The sequence below is a fragment of the Hylobates moloch genome, unplaced genomic scaffold (assembly GCF_009828535.3).
Source record: "Hylobates moloch isolate HMO894 unplaced genomic scaffold, HMol_V3 SCAFFOLD_21, whole genome shotgun sequence".
Lineage (NCBI taxonomy): Eukaryota > Metazoa > Chordata > Mammalia > Primates > Hylobatidae > Hylobates > Hylobates moloch.
The window spans coordinates 34,373,674-34,390,224 of NW_026652296.1; the positions used below are offsets into that span (position 1 = coordinate 34,373,674).

Below are 16,551 nucleotides of genomic sequence, written 5' to 3' on the forward strand. Positions count from 1 at the left end.
AAAATAAAAACATAGAAACAATACAGTATAACAAGTATTACATAGCCTTTATATTGTATTTGATATTATAAGTCATCTAGAGATGATTTAAAGAATACAGGAAGATATGCATAGATTATATCCAAATACTACACCATTTTATGTTTTTGAGACAGTCTTACTCTGTCACCTAGCTTGGGGTGCAGTAGTACAAACATGGCTCACTGCAGCCTTGAACTCCTGGGCTCAAGCAATCCTTCCACCTCAGCCTCCTAAGTAGCTGGGACCACAGGCGTGCACCACCATGTGTGCCTAATTTTTTTTAGAGAAGTGGGGGTCTCACTATGTTGCCTAGGCTGGTCTCGAATTCCTGGCCTCAAGCGATTCTCCCGCCTTGGCCTCTCAAAGTGCTGAGATTACAGGGGTGAGCCGCTGTGCCTGACCCACTATGCCATTTTATATCAGGGACTTGAGTAGTCTCGGATTTTGGTATCCAAGGAGGTCTTGGAACCAATCCCCCACAGATTCTGAGGGACGACTCTTTTCTTAAAGAGTAGCCCAAGAAGGAGGCACGTGAAGAGCAAAACTGTGTCCAGGAGAGCTTTTATTTGTACGGAACAGTTTTAAAAATACAGAATAAAATAGCTTTATCTCTACTATTATTCACAACATCTGGTCCAAATATTACATATTTTTAAAATACTTAAACGTTTAATGAAGCCATGTTAGAAAAACAATATGAAAATTCTTTTTAAAAACTCCATAAAAGAATTACACATCTCAAAAAACAACCCCACCCCAAATACCCTCGGTAATCAAAATAAAAATAAAAAACAAACAAAACCCCAGAAAGGTATCTATAGCCAAAGTCAGTCACAAAAACTCAAGGAAAATATAGGCATCCCCACTGTTTTAAGAACAGTCAGAAATTTATTAAGGTGTCAAATGAAGATTGTTACTAACGAACAGAAAAGGAGAGTCATTTGAACTGTCAGTAAGATGGCAACATGGGGAAGGGTGTCCTAAGTGCCTGGAAACACGCACAGCAATGCTAAGGACATGGGAGGGTACAGTGATGCTGAAACACAGTCAACACCAACCAGAAAGGATGGGAATGTCTGTGAGGCTGCTGAAAAGAGACCCCCAACGCTAATGTGCTTTATGGGTCCATGGGCAGACGCTTAACGCTGGCAAAACCGGGTGGCCCTTCTTGCACTACTCAGGTTCTGACTGCAGGAGGGGCAGAGGGTGGTCGATGTCCTAGTCCCTGTGTCTAAAAAGTCATGAGGGGACAGAGTGCAACAGGCAGCATGTTAAGTCCCTGGGCTCTTTTCTAAAGCCAAGAGGAGGCTCCCTGGAGAAGCGAGCTTTGTGAATGCTCAGGCCCGGAGCCGCACACTAACGCGGCGTGCAGCAGGTGTGGCTGGGTTTGCACAGCTGGCGTCCAGCGACAGCCATGCCGGGCCTATGCCTGTAGCGAGTGTACACCCCATGCATGGCCATCCCCCAGGATGCTGCTGCTTCTCTGGCCAGATGGGTTCTGGAATGAGGCTTCTGCTATCGCTCCATATTCACCTTCAATCTGGCCTGGCCACTCCCATGGCATCCGTATTACTGAAGATGAGACTTGCCAACTTTAAGTTGCTAGTACCAATATTTCAGCAGGGATGTGAATGAAAGAAATAACAACTTAGCTCATGGTCATAAAATATACGTATGGGTAAATAAAGTATACACACATACTAGAGATTCATCAATGGAGAAATTCTATCATCACATGACATTGTCATGAAAATTATATCATTCCCTCCCTGGAAAACTGTGACTATTATCCTGGGTAGAAATGTTATTTTGCTATATGGAAATACTGCAATATTCATGCATAAACCAAGTTGTCATCATGAAAGTCAGTATTCTACAGTATAAAGCAAAACTTGTGTGCGAATTTGTTACCATGATAACGGGAAACCATCAGGACCTACGATGCTTCATTCTGGCTGGCATGGTTAACGCCACTTCTCTTGCCTTGATCAATCCCAAGAAACTAAAAGTTAGCATTTGAAATCCTCTTAAGGATTCTGAAAGTAAATGTATCAGTGAATCTACATTTAACTTCCTAATGAGAATGAAAATTGCTTACAAAGACTAGAATCACTTCCCATTATTCTGTGAAGCAGGGGTGGGGGCCCCCATCCCCCACTGTGAATATGGCATCACCTCCTGTCCGTATTCACACTATCTACATTTCATGTTGCGATCGCCCACACAAATGCTTTCTTTCAGGTACCAGGCAGGTGACCTGGGAAGGTGGTGGGTAGGTGGTCTCTGTGGAAACTGGAGACTAATTGGCCTGCAAGGACATTCACATCCAAAATATTTTAGAACACTCTACAGGCAAAACAAAGTACGGGGTGGTGGTTCAAAGCCCCAGCAACGCAGGCCAATGATGTGAATGGGAGTGTCATGACACAGACCGCGTGTGGCCACCGTGTCCCCCAATATCTCCCCTTCAGGTGTGTGCTTAAACCCAAGAAGCAGATGAATACATTCTTTTTCTTTCAATTACAAACTTTCATTCTGTAGCATATTTTCCAGTAGGAGAACCACTTCCTAAAATGGTGTGTGTGTGTGTGTGTGTGTGTGTGTTACATGTTCAAGTTTATCAGTCATTAGGGGACTCCAATCACTCAAGGCTGTGCAGAAAGTACCAGATTCAGCAGGGGCATCTAGTCAGGCTGCCCTCTTTACTCCCCACCTCCTATCCCCTTAGCCCTCCTCGGACAGAATTATCGGGTTGGCCCCAGTGGAATAAGAAGAACAGGAAACTCTCATTCCAACAGGAGTTGAAAGGGTAGGGCTTCCTTCCCCGGGTGAAGGCCCGCAGAGGGCACCCCACACGTTAGCGGAGTTGAAGCCTCCTGATAAAACCCGGCCCAAGGAGGGGCTTCAGAAGGGAGTGGGTTTCTGGATGACTAGAGCAGACACCTTGAGTGTTATGCAGTGGAAGACGCCCAGTCAAGCTGAAGAGAAGGTGCCCCTGGATCACCCATGGCTTTCAGGCTTTTATTTGGATGTTTGGTCTTTCTGCTCACCTGGAGAGCTAGAAGATTGCAAATCTCTGGGATGTTTAGCAGTTTTCCCCATTTTTTGGAGCAGAGAAACTGGAGATGTTGAGCAAAATCCAAACAGAAGGAACTGAGAGCAACTCAGTGCAGGAGGGCTGCCAGCCTCAAGTGTGTCCCAAGGCAAGAGGGATGGAAACCGTGAGCCAGTGTGCTTCTAAAGTATGCATCAAAGACACATTTAAAAAAAACATACAAAATTAGATGTAATTTAGCATCTAAGTTCTTTACTTAATCTGCAGTAAGGTTTTGGCAAAACAATGCAGTGGCTCCAAGGTGTTCTTGCCAGATTAAACCTTGAAGCCCCAAACTTCCCGGAGTGAAGGGGGCTACAGTGACATGGCAATGCTGCAAAGACAGTGCCGCAGCACTGGAGAGCTGAGGCAGCCTGGGGCCGAGGGGGACAGGAATGCACCGTGTGGACACCAGGCTGTCAAGAACCATGCCCTGCCGCTGGAGACAGGAGACAGGAGACAGGCACCCACGCAGCTGACCAAAGCTCGACCAGGCCAGTGGCCACTGAAGATGCGCCACCTCATGAAGCGAGGGCACTGCTTCATATCTCAGGCCTTTTCCTTCACTGAAAAACTTCAGACCAAGAGGAGTCATTTCTCAGGAAGAATTTAGTGTTATTAATTAGAACTCTCTTAAGTGAGAGGGAGCCTGTTGGCTGCTTTTCTTATCACCTTTGGCAACCACCCTCACCTGTAAAATCAAGATCTAATGGATGTGCAACATGGCAACCCACAGGAAGTCTCCTTAAGCCAAGACTGCCAGAAGCGACTTGCAACAGAAGCCATGACAAGCGGGACCAGCCGGTGGACAGACCGTTCCACATGGCGGCTCTGCGTGTTACCTGCCCCAGCTTCCCTTCTTCACAAAACAAATTCACGTGTAACTTGACCCATGGTTTCTGGGCTCTGGTCCAGTAGTCAGTTTCGATAAATAGATTAGGCATTACAGTATTTACACTTTCATGGTATCAAGCAATACAAAACACAACCACAACAATGGTTACTGGCCTTCAAAAGCCATTACAACAAGCTTCCCTGATGGTGTCCACAGCTTTACAAATGCTGGTTCTTTTCTTGATGGGGGAAGAGTGGGGTGGGGGACAAGGAATAGGGATGCAAGGAAAGAGGGTCACATGGAAAACACTGATTTCCAAAATCTGCTATAGTCAGTAACATTAAATAGGAATAAAACCTTGTAATTATAGACGCGCGTGACAATAACATCCACATGACGGCAGAGCCAAGACGCCCATCAGCTTGTGTGACTGGTGCCTTGGGTGGCACTCTATACTCATCACACCGGCCAACAGTGATAAATGCCAGAGAGGGTGTCTCGGCCACTAGTGAAATGAAAAGAGGCCAGTGTGCACGTGCTGGCCCGGTCAGGGCCAGGGTGGCCAAGAGAAGGTGCAGCCGAGAATCAGATATTGGCTTCAGGGTCCTTTCCTTTTCCCTCCAATGCCCCAAACAGATGTTCATTCAACATCTGTGCAGGCCTTACCCATGGCCAGACCTGGGCACAGGGCAGCCACGCCACTGTTTTCAGTTCAACAGCCTCCTCCTCCAGGAGATCAGCGACAACAGAATCATACTGGGCCAGTCAGTCGTGACAGTGAGAGGAATACTGGTGCCCCTTGGTCAGAGGAGGTCTCCGCGGGCACAGACGAGGGTCAAATGACAAGGAAACAGGACCAGGGGCTTCAGAGAGAGAGAGAAAACCCCTGGACCCTGGAGGCGGCTTATAGGAAAGCCAGCCCTAGGTAGTGGAAGGGAACTGAAGCAAGGAATCGCTGCAGATTTTAAATGTCCACTCCAAAAGGAGGACTGGAACTTCAAATTTAGTGACCATGGCCAGCAATGGACACTCTCATAGGGCAAGGAGTTAAGGGCTTAAATAAGGAGATAGGCGAGACACCGTATCAGGCACCATCACCCTCACAGCAGAAAAGTGATTCGCAGTCTGTCTTAGCTCTGGGGCGCAGAATGTAAATGTAGATATACAAACATGTATTTTACTTCTTGTTACCCAGCAAGGAACTACAGATACATGCCTCACTGCGGCCAGGCCACAGGGCACAGCAAAGGCTATCCCGTGGCCTGGGAGTCTTCGTCTGAACTCCGGCTGTTGTCGCTCTTCCTGAGGCCTTTCCATGTGTAGCCCACAAAGGTTGGGCTGATGGGTAAGTAGCTGAAGCATCTATATTTTTTTATAATGTTCATGCCAAATGGCAAATTGTACGACTCCATGCCATCGAGTGATTTGTTCCCTTTGCCCACGCCCTTCTTCCATTTCCGGATTCCTCTTTCCTCTGGAGTACCTGTCACACATCCCAAGACAGAACAAAGGAATACTTCGTTTAGCAGCTCTACTGAAAATGAAACTGTCGTTACACACACACACACACATACACACACACACACACACACACACACGGTCCCACAGATCAAACCTGCCTAGATAACAGCAACGAATACTTGAGGAGTTGAAGGTGCTCAGCTATCCAGTGCCCAAACCAGAAGTCTAAGAAGCACTAACCCCTCCATGTCCCTCATTCAAGCAATCACCTAATGGCCTTCTGACCTCCCTATCCTTTTATGTGACCCATATTCTCAATTTTCACTGTTAGGGTCCAGCTCAGACCATGTTATTGCTTTCCTGGTTCATTCTATCGGTCTCCCAACTGGTTACCTAGTCTTCAGGCTCATCACCTCCTGCCCCAAGTCTGTTCAAAAACTACCTCACTAGGCCAGGTGTGGTGGCTCACACCTGTAATCCAAGCACTTTGGGAGGCCGAGGTGAGAGGATCACATGAGGTCAGGAGTTCGAGACCAGCCTAGCCAACATGGTGAAACCCCGTCCCTACTCAAAATACAAAAATTAGCTGGGCGTGGTGGTGCACACCTGTAATCTTAACTACTCAGGAGGCTGAGACAGGAGAATTGCTTGAACCCGAGAGGCAGAGATTGCAGTGAGCTGAGATCATGCCATTAAACTCTAGCCTGGACAACAGAGCAAGACTCGGTCTTAAAAACAAAACAAAACAAAACAAATAACAACAAAACACACAAAACAAACTCTGTAAAATGTAAATCTAAGTAAAAAAAAAAAAAACCTCTTTAAAATGCAAATCTGAGTTTGCAAAACAGGGCTGAATCTTTATTGTATCACACAATGCCTTCATCAACCAGTCACTGCACACTCACCCCCCCATCTAGACAGACCCACACTTCATGCTGCTTTGCTCCATTTTAGCGTGTCTGGTGCTATGGGGGACACACAGGTCATGTTACCTGTTGTGTTTCTGCGGGGATGAACATCCACCAGTTGGACACTCCTGGCCACTCTGCACCCTGACAGATGGGTCAAGGAGAAAGCTCTGAGCACACAGGGCTCAGCAAGGAAGCTCATGATTTTTTTTATATCTAAGCTCTGCTCTCTCATCAGTATTTCAGAAATAAAGCTGACTTTAATTTCCATCAGCCTGACTGTTGCACCCCTCTCTCAATTCCCTCTGGCTTAGGAGAGAAAGAGAGTGGTCGTTATGGACTCTTAAATCCAGTGCCTTCCATCTATTCGTGTGTGTGATTCCTTCTGCCTTGGTTTCCCCAGCAATCTCTTGATTGAGGTTTTTAATTTTTTTTGGAGATGAGTTGTTTAACGGGGAAAATCTCAAAAAAACCTTCAAGCCTAAGAATAAGTATCACCCTTCCTTGAAGGCAGGGAAATCTGCCAGTATGTCCATGGCAGCACTTTACAGTGGTTCACAGCAGCCACTGCCAAGGCAGGACCCACATAACATCCTAGTCTGTCACCCCAAGCTCAACACAGAATGTATCCATAAACAGGGATCATGGGTATTGGAGAGGCAGCTGCCTCCAGGCATCTCTTGTCAATGATCCTGGACCCCTGATCTCAGCCTTTGACCATGGTCTTCTACTGCCTTTTAGTCTTAGTTGGCTGGAAGCCCACCTTAGGAACAACTCATTTTAAGGACAGTCTCCCCAAGCAGAAGTGCCACAGGCTGTGCCCACCTCTCTCAGATCAAGTGAAACCCACACTGCAGGGCCTTTGGCACAGGCTGTGCAGGGGGGCAGGAGCCTGGCCTGTGCCCATCCCACTGCCATCTCACCACACGCAGCAAACTCAGCTGCTGTCTCCCAAAAGTCCTTCAGCACGAGAAACAAAATTAATCAGTTTATGTAGCAAAAAACTGATTCATACATGGAGGCTAGGAGTGCCATCGCAACTGTTTTAGAAAACAGTTATAACCAGTGATGGCTTTGAACTCATTTACTCTTCCCGTTTTCCATTTCTATTTGGCAAAAAAGTAACACACATGTAAAAAAAAAAAAAAAAAAAAAAGTGTGTTTGATATATACCACGTACCTGGGATGGTGTTATCCAGGATAAAAGCCACACAGCCCCCTACAAACATAGCCGTTGTGAGAAGGACGTTCAACACTTGATCGATTCCTGTTATCCCTAGAAAGAGAACACAGCCATAAAGGTCAGTGCCACAGCAGTGGTGAGCCTGCCCTTGACTTGGGAAGGGGCAATGGTGTGGGCAGAACTCCGCCAATCAAAGCAGTAAAGGAAAGTGTAAATTTCTTAGTTGTGCACGTGTAGATGAATTTTTGTCAGTAATGTTTTAAACTACGATGAATACTTTCAACAATAATCCAAAGGTATCTCCATAAGGAGAATTCCCAACAGTGTTGCAGAGAAGGTGAATCTAAGAGTGGTGTTCAACCTACAACGAACTGTGAAGCCACAGGGGTGTAGTCAGTGGATAAAAAAAATTCTAAATAAAAAAAATGGTAGTAATAAGGCTGAGAAAAAATTACAAAGTGAATAATAAGACGACAAAAATATTTCTGGCAACTGCAATCATATAAGACTTTTCAGTATCCTGGGTTATCAATTAGTGCTTAGCTGCTTTTAATCAGGGGCAATTGGATTTATAAAGATGTCCTCCCATGAATATGACATATTAAACGTAAAAAACAGCAAGAATCTCGTTTATCCACACACTTTCCATACTGAAGATAGAACGATCCTCAACAGAAAATCATAGGCACTGGTGAGGATGTGGAGAAACAGGAACCCTCGTACATGGCTAATGGGACAGTAAAACGGTGCGGCCGCCATGAAAAAGTTTGGCAGTTCCTCAAAAGGTTAAAAATAGAATTACCACATGACCCAATTATTCCACTCTTAGGTATATACCCAGGAGAAATGAAAACAAGTACTCAAATATGGCCCACATTGATTATTCATGAACTACGTGTTTGTGAAATTGCCCATACACTAAAATGTATTTGTAAACCCAAAATGAATACCCTTGGTGCCTTCAGGGGTATACAGAGCAGTGAAAAATCTGAGCCACGCCACACACATTCCTGGCTGATGTCAAATAAGGTGATGCTCTGCCTTGTTCTGGCCTCATCCTGTAAACAAGAGTCCTTTTTGTGGACTATGTAGTGCCATGTCTGTCATACTGTGTGCTTTCCGTTGGTTAAAACGTCCACCAAGTGGTGTGAAGTGCTCCCTGATGTTCCTACACATAAGGCGGCTGTGGTGTGTGTTAGAGAAGATCCATCCAGGCATGAGCTGTGGCATTGCTGACTGTGTTTCCCCAGCAATGGTTCAGTATTTGCTAATACTGCTTGTGGCAACTCTACGGAACGTAACTTCATGAATAATGAGAACTGATTGTACTTGCACATCAATATTCACAATAGCCAAAGGGCAGAAACAACCCAAATGTCCATCAGTTGATGAATGGATAAACAATTTATGGTATATACACGCAGTGGAACATTATCTAGTCATAAAAAAGGAATGAGGCCGGGCACAGTGGCTCACACCTGTAATCCCAACACTTTGGGAGGCCGAGGCAGGTGGATCACTTGAGGTCAGGAGTTCGAGACTAGCCTGGCCAACATGGTGAAACCCCGTCTCTACTAAAAATACAAAAATTGACCAGATGTGGCGGTGGGTGCCTATTATCCCAGCTACTTGGGAGGCTGAGGCATGAGAATCGCTTGAACCCAGGAGGCGGAGGTTGCAGTGAGCTGAGATCATGCCCAGGCCTGCACTCCAGCCTCAGTGACAAAGCAAGACTCCATCTCAAAAAAAGGAATGAACTACTGCTACATGCTACGACATGGATGAATCTTGAAAACATGCTAAGTGAAGGAAGCCAGACATGAAAAGCCATATACTATGACTCTATTTATACCTAGAATAGACCGTGAATCCATAGAAACAGAAAGCACACCGGTGGCTGCCAGGGGGTGGGAGCAGGGGGTGATGGGGATTTACTGCTTAATGAGTTTGGGGTTTTATTTCGGGGTAATGAAATGTTTTGGAAACTGGACAGAGATGATGGCTGCACAACACTGTACTAGATGCCACTGAACTGCTTAAAGTAGTTAATTTTGTTATGTGAATTTCACCCACAAAAAATATATGTATAAACAAACACTCCTCAATTCTGCACTGGCTAAGATATTACCAGTAGCACTGGCTGTGTCTTGAGACGGTTCTTCCTTTCTACATTCTTCAGGACATTGCAGTATTAAAACAAAAGGAGGAGTTAAAAGGGTTAATCTTGAATGCACAAGCCACGTGATTTTGCTCTGAGGAGTTAATAGGATAGACATAAAATAGTAGAATAACATGTTCAAAGTCTATGAAGTTGACTTTCAAAAAAAATATTATCTTAATGGAGCATGAGTCTATTAAGATAGACTAATGAAATCAAAAGGATTTAGAGAGAGACGTTCTCCCAAAGGAGAGGGTCCCAGTGAAAAAGAGGCCTTAGCATCCATGACTGTTCCATGTACACGCCAGCAGGAAGCCACAGCGCTTCCAGGTAAGTACTGAAAAGTGAGATTCAAGAGAGATCCACAGACGCATCTGCACCACAGCTCCTGGAGGCCCAAAGTCCTCTCCAGTGGGCAAAGAGCCGTGTGTGGACTGGCAGCTGTGGTTCCAGCTCCCACTCCAAGATGTAAAGCCCATTTCCTCACCTGTGACCAAAGGGTTCTGTCTGAGGTAACTTGGAAGGACGAGCCCAAAGAAGATCGAAAATCCAAGCACAAAGAGGTTCCGGGAAGAATTTAAATCAATGAACTGCAGGTTAGAGAGGCCAACAGCTGTGATCATTCCTGGAGAAAAACAAACCAGACCACATGCTCCAGCACCACTGCAGCGAGGACAGCTCAAGGCAGGTGAGGGCAGGCTCCCTGGCACCCCTTCTCTGTCCAGTAGAAACCAATGAGACCAGTGCAGGGACAGGAAGGGGGACATGTGGGGTCAGACTGTAGCCACCCTGGGCTCTGAGCCAAATGACGCTCGGCCTAAGCACTATTTGGGCTCATACGGGAGCATAAACACCATGTGGCATTTTGTTTGTCAAATAGTAAACTAAGGACATTGGTTCTCTCTCTACACAAACATTTTGATTAAACAGGGAGACCTACCTAAATATCTGGTGCATGTCTCTGGTTATTACAGCTAAATGGCGCAGAGATCAAATCCAGAGTCCCACTGTCAAAATGGTCAGTTTTAAGTGGCCCATTCAGGGGGATGGTATTTGAGTTAAATTGGTCAGAAATACTGAAGAGATTAAGTTTAATCTAAATGTTCATAGCACAATTATATCTTATTGTTGGTTCCATCTTTAATATAAATTCAACTCAGAGAGTGATAAAAGTTTTCATTTTTTGAAGGCATATCCTTTGTATTTTAAAATAGAAATTTATCGTTACCTTCTTACTGAAGGGAGTCAGCAAAAACACCATGATCCCTATTAAAAATTTGGAAAAGTAAAGGAAAAAGCCAGAGACGGGAGTCTCACCAAAGAGCGTGCAGAACAGGGCTCCCAGCACAGGATCCGGAAGGGACGCAAAGAGGGCGCTGAACTTCCCGATCATGCCCAGGGCGAGCATGAGGGCTGCTCCACACTGTATCACGCGGCGGCTGCCGACCTGCAGGACACATGGGAGACTGGGAAACAGGGACTCATCTCCATGCAAAATCACCATAAGTTACTAAAGAACGCAGAGCAGAGATACCCATGGCCTGGCTCGCTACCTTCACCTCCTCCTCAGCCCACTCTTCTCACCTCCACTGTGGGGACCGCTGAAGGCCGCCCTCTGCATTTCCAAGCCTTGGTGACACTCCCTGCACTCAGGCCTGAGGGCGCTACTGCCCTGGCACAGTCATGGGTTGGGATGGCCATCTGTGTTTCAAATGCAAAGGCCACACTTTGCCCCTGCCAATCCCCTGGGTTCCTGGCACCACACGTCACCAAGGCAATTTTCCCCGAAGCGCTTCAGCCTCAGTGCCAACCTCCCCACACCGGAAATCAGACCAAACCCCCAGACATGTCTGGAACCTGCTCTCCTCATGGCACCCTTCCTGTGAGAGGTGGAAAAGAGAAGGGGCTATAGGTGAGGACATCTGGAGCCTGACTGTGGGCTCTTCTCCAGGCCCGCATCTGACTGTATGGTCGGGCCGACCTGTAGCCTCTAGAGTCTCAGGATCTTCATCTCAGTCATGCACAAGCCTCGTGGTTTTGTTTTGAGGATTAAATGGGACCTGCATAAAACTGCCTGAATGGTAGCTGGCATGCACTGAGCCATCTGAGAGCTGCCCACATGGGCCTGCTGCCTCTGGCCTTTCCTGCACCCATTCCATGCTGCCATGGGGTCACCTTTCTAACACATGAAATTGGGGAGGCTGGTCCCCTGCTTGCATCCTCTGGTACTCATGAAATAAAGCCCACTTCTCAGGCTCTTTACAAGCACACCAGGCAGGCCTGGGCCTGTGTACCTGGACACCCTTCCCTGTGGCTCCCTCCTAGCCAGATCTCAGATGCATCCTTTTAAACATCACCCAAATGCTCCTCTGAAAAGCATCCCAACTCCAGGACTATTCCCCCATTACAGGCTCTCACAGCACCATGTAGGGCATATCTGCTACTCCTGATCTCCGCCTCCCAGCAGCTTCTGTCTAGCCTGCTGTCACCAGTCATGGGTTGGGATGGCCCTCTGTGTCTCAACGCAAAGGCCACACTTTGCCCCTGCCTATCCCCTGGGTTCCCGGCACCACACGTGGGAGGTGGCGCTGGCATCAGGCTCAAGAATCCTGCACTGTGGGCCCCTACTCTGTGCTGCCTCTTCCAGGAAAACACCCTAAGGATGTAAACTGGGTAAAGGAGGTTCCAGAGTGTTTGGGGGAGTGTCCACAAGGATTTATGTATGACCCCAGTGAGGAGAAGAGGGTTGCTTAAATTTTAATTAAGTAAAATGAGACAAAATTTTAAATGCAATTCCTCACGTTCACTGGCCACATCTCAAGTGCCCACCAGGCACACGTGGCTGGTGCAGCTGTGTGTGACATGTTGACCACTGCACAGAACTCTCAAAGGACCAGGGTCAGCCGGTTAAGCATCAGGGCCCGATCTGAGGCTGTGCACATGAGAGATGGCTGCCCAGCTGGACTCAGTCACTGTCCCACTGTCCCTAGCCTGCCCCTGCCCATACCACAGAGGGCAGGGAAGCAATGGAAAAGATCACTCAAACTGACAAATCAAGCAAAAGCGACTCGTGCTTGGCTGTTACTATGTAATAAGGAAGGCTTTCATTTACTAATGGCCCCATCTTCAGCAAACATTTTTGAGGAACTATGTAATTATTTGATCAAGCTTGTGACTTGTTAGACTGGGGCAGGTGAATGCAAAGATTAATAAGTCACAAGCTTGATCAAATAATCCCACTGCTATGCTCTTTTGCTGTTGGGGGAGCCCAGCAGCATGGAAGAGAAAATCTGAAGAGTTGGGGAGGGTTGTTGGAGATGGTCCTGAGGGGTGAGTAAGAGTTCGCTAGTGGAAGAGCATCCAGGCAGAGGAAACAGCCTATGCAAAGACTCCCGGCACGGTCAGGCAGGCCTGTTAGGTATGAGGGGCCAAACTGGCCCCAGGGATACCTGAAACTAAATCTGATATCAAACTGACATCCAGAAGACTGATCTGCTTTTGATGCTGTCAACAATATATGCAGCAACTAAGCCATTCTTCTGTTCAATGAATATTGACCAAGTACTTATTATGTTTTATTCTAACTACCAGAGATACAGCCCTAAAATCCCAGCCTTCCTGGTGCTTCCCCAGGACCTTTGTTTCCCCTCTCACAGGGTCCATTCCCTGGAATCTCCTTGGCACCTCCCTCCTGAACTGTGGCTCTGCCTCTACGACCTTGGTAAAATAGGCCCTGGGTTTCTGGATTTACAAAGTCTTCAACAGGGGTGCAGAATGCAGCAAGGAGAAATGACCTTCCTCTGGACACCGCCAAAGAGATTGGACGGCCAGCGAGATAGTACTTGCTCTGTTCCTAGAAATAAACTAAGGGGTAAATAGCAATAATGATAATAACGCTAATGATGGACCTTGCTGGTCCAGGTAGGGAGGCACTCAGGTGCCTTCATTCCTTCATGCAATAGAGATATTTATGAAGCACCCACTCTGCCAGGCTACTGTTCTAGGCACTTGGGATACATCAGCTCATTAAAAAGTGTTGGCAAGGTAACTTGTCAGAGTAAGCTAGCACCATTCAAGTTTTAATAAAAAGAATGATTTCCCAAACTACCTTGGTGGTCATGTTATATGATGATGTGTTTTAAAGGGGTGCAGAAGGAGGAGGCTTGTTAAACCGTCTTCCCCTAAGAGTCCCTTCATCTACAACAATTTTACTCCTACAGTCGTCCCTAGGGAATCTTGAATTCGTTCCAGGACCGCCACTCTCCCCGCCTCAGATACCAACAACCACAGATGCTCAACTCCCTGATATAAAATGGTGTAGTATTTGCATGTAGCCTACATACATCCTCCCATATACTTTATTTTATTTATTTTTAATTTTTTTTTTTGGAGTCAGAGTCTCGCTCTGTCACCCAGGCTGGAGTGCAGTGGCATGATCTTGGCTCACTGCAACCTCTGCCTCCTGGGTCCAAGTGATTCTCCTGCCTCAGCTTCCCAAGTGGCTGGGACTACGGGCACCAGCCCCCATGCCTGGCTAATTTTTGTGTTTTTAGCGGAGACAGGGGTTCAACATGTTGGCCAGGCTGGTCTCGAACTCCTGACCTCAGGTGATCTGCCCACCTCGGCCTCCCAAACTGCTGGGATTACAGGTGTGAGCCACCGTACCCAGCCAATATCCTCCCATATACTTTAAATCATCTCGACATTACTTACAATCCTTAATACAATGTAATTGCTCTGTAAATAGTTGTCAGACTGTATTGTTCAGAGAATAATGACAACAAAAAGTCTGTACATGCTCACGCAGAACAGTACAGAAACAAACATTAGTTCAGAAACAATATTTTTGAATTGAAGTTGGTAGAACCCACAGATACAGAGGGCCGGCTATCTTATTTGGGATTTGGGATTAGTTATATGCCTGCAAGCTCATGGCAGCAAACTGGCTAAAGAGTGGCATGGCTTAGGCCCCATTCTGTGCCCATGAGATCCTTCTCTCATCTCCCTGTGCTCAGCACTGGCTTCTCACCATGGGTAGCAATAGGACCCTCAGGATGGCACTGGAGGAAGCGCCCCTCAGACAACCTACCTTCGCATCCCCCATACCGGGAGCAACAGGCAGATGGGGCCATTGGCACACCTCAGGCTGAGCTCTGGCAGGGACCTGCCAACTTGGGGAAACCAACAAACCAGGCATGTGTGTGCCTGCCTGGCGGCTCCCTCTCACCTGGATTTGCAATCAAGGTTAATCAAACTTAGTATCTGGTTTCTCTTTATCTGATTATAGAATCTTACATGGCAAGGGAGAGCTCTTTTGAAATCCACTCCTCCCTCCCAATTTGACAGAGGTCAACCAGTTCTAGAAGGTTTCCGGGCTCACCCCAAGTCCTCAGTGAGGGAGACCTGTGAGACAGAGGCCATCGAGGATGGTGAACCAATTTTCATGGTCTTAGTTTCACAACATACCATGGCCAATGGTGGGTCATCTCTTAATTTAAAACTAGTGACACCTCCCAGTTGGGATCCCATTTCTACCTTTTGCCCAGCCCCCCATGGTCTACTCTCATCACTGCAGTCAAGGCGATCCTTAAAAAAAAAAAAAAAAATGATATCAAGCTGCTCCCTGCAGCACTCCCTTCCACTCAGGCAGTCTGTGGCTGCCTACCTACCTGCCTGCCTGCCTGTGTAACCTGGTCCTCAATTACCTGGCAGACCCCACCTGCTCTGACTCCCTGACCCGCACTGGCCTCCTTGCTGACCTTCCACTTCCAGGATAGGGCTCGGCCCTGGCCACACCCTGGCCTGGAACGGTCTTCCCCAGGTTATTTGCAGACTCCCTCCCTCCACCCTTCAGGTCTGTGTTCAGGTCACCTGATCACCCTCTCCCCAAGCTTCCTGTTCCATGTTTCCCCCAGTACTTGTCACTGGCTGACATAATGCATCATTTATGGACTTAGTATGCTGACTGTTGATTGTTTGTCTTCCCTTGCTAGAATGTAAACTCCACTTTTTAATTCACTGATGTATCCCAAGTGCCTTGAAGAGTGGCCTGGCAGAGTCGGTGCTTTATAAATATCTACATTGCATGATGGAATGACAGCACTGAGTGCCTCCCTACCTGGACCAGCAAGAGAAGAGAGACTTCCAAACGGGCATTATAAACACTTTAAAAAAAAAAAAAAAAAGGAGAGAATTTTTTAGAATCAGAGGCCCGCCCATTTGGAACTTGCAGTGGCCAGACCGATCAATGAAATGGACGAATGCTTAGAAACCCAATCATTTGATTAGAAAAATCTGTGTACCTTTGTAATTCCTAAAACTCCAATGTTGGGACTGGATGAAGTAGAGCCATTCCCAGTACCAAATATGCCATCAAGAACACAGGAGAGGCCTTCCACGAAAATTCCCCTAAAACGTAAAGGAATAGAGGAAAGAAAAACATTCATTTAATGGGATAATGCATTCACTCTGAAATAGCCTCTACACATCTACAATCCAAAAATGTGGTCCAGAGCCTGCAGCTTCCACATCTCCTGGGAGGGCGATTAAAAATACAATCTCAGACCCCACCCCAGACCTGCTGAAGCAGAAAAAAATCTGCATTTTTTTTTTATTTTTTTAAAGAGAGTGTCTCACTCTGTCACCTAGGCTGGAATGCAGTGACGCGATCTGGGCTCACTGCAACCTCCACCTCCTGGGTTCAAGAGATTCTCCTGCCTCCTGAGTAGCTGGGATTACAGGTTCGCACCACCATGCCTGGCTAATTTTTGTATTTTTAGTAGAGACGGGGTTTCACCATGTGGCCAGGCTGCTGTGGAATTCCTGACCTCAGGGTGATCCACCTGCCTCAGCCTCCCAAAGTGTTGGGATTACAGGCGTGAGCCACTG

General features: G+C 46.8%; 1 protein-coding gene across 7 annotated transcripts in view; it reads right to left on the reverse strand.

Annotated features, from left to right (window-relative positions):
- Nucleotides 1-566: 566 nt before the first annotated feature.
- Nucleotides 567-16,551, reverse strand: part of SLC23A2 (solute carrier family 23 member 2) — a 152,227-nt gene continuing 136,242 nt past the window's right edge. For all 7 annotated transcript variants that reach the window (XM_058432693.1, XM_032142776.2, XM_058432694.1 and 4 more), the window contains 5 exons: nucleotides 15,966-16,071; nucleotides 10,981-11,110; nucleotides 10,151-10,288; nucleotides 7,503-7,598; nucleotides 567-5,433 (listed from right to left, as the gene is read on the reverse strand). In XM_058432693.1, the coding sequence (XP_058288676.1) occupies nucleotides 5,201-5,433; nucleotides 7,503-7,598; nucleotides 10,151-10,288; nucleotides 10,981-11,110; nucleotides 15,966-16,071 (703 nt within the window). In that variant the 3' untranslated portion in view covers nucleotides 567-5,200. The remainder of the gene's footprint in view (nucleotides 5,434-7,502; nucleotides 7,599-10,150; nucleotides 10,289-10,980; nucleotides 11,111-15,965; nucleotides 16,072-16,551) is intronic.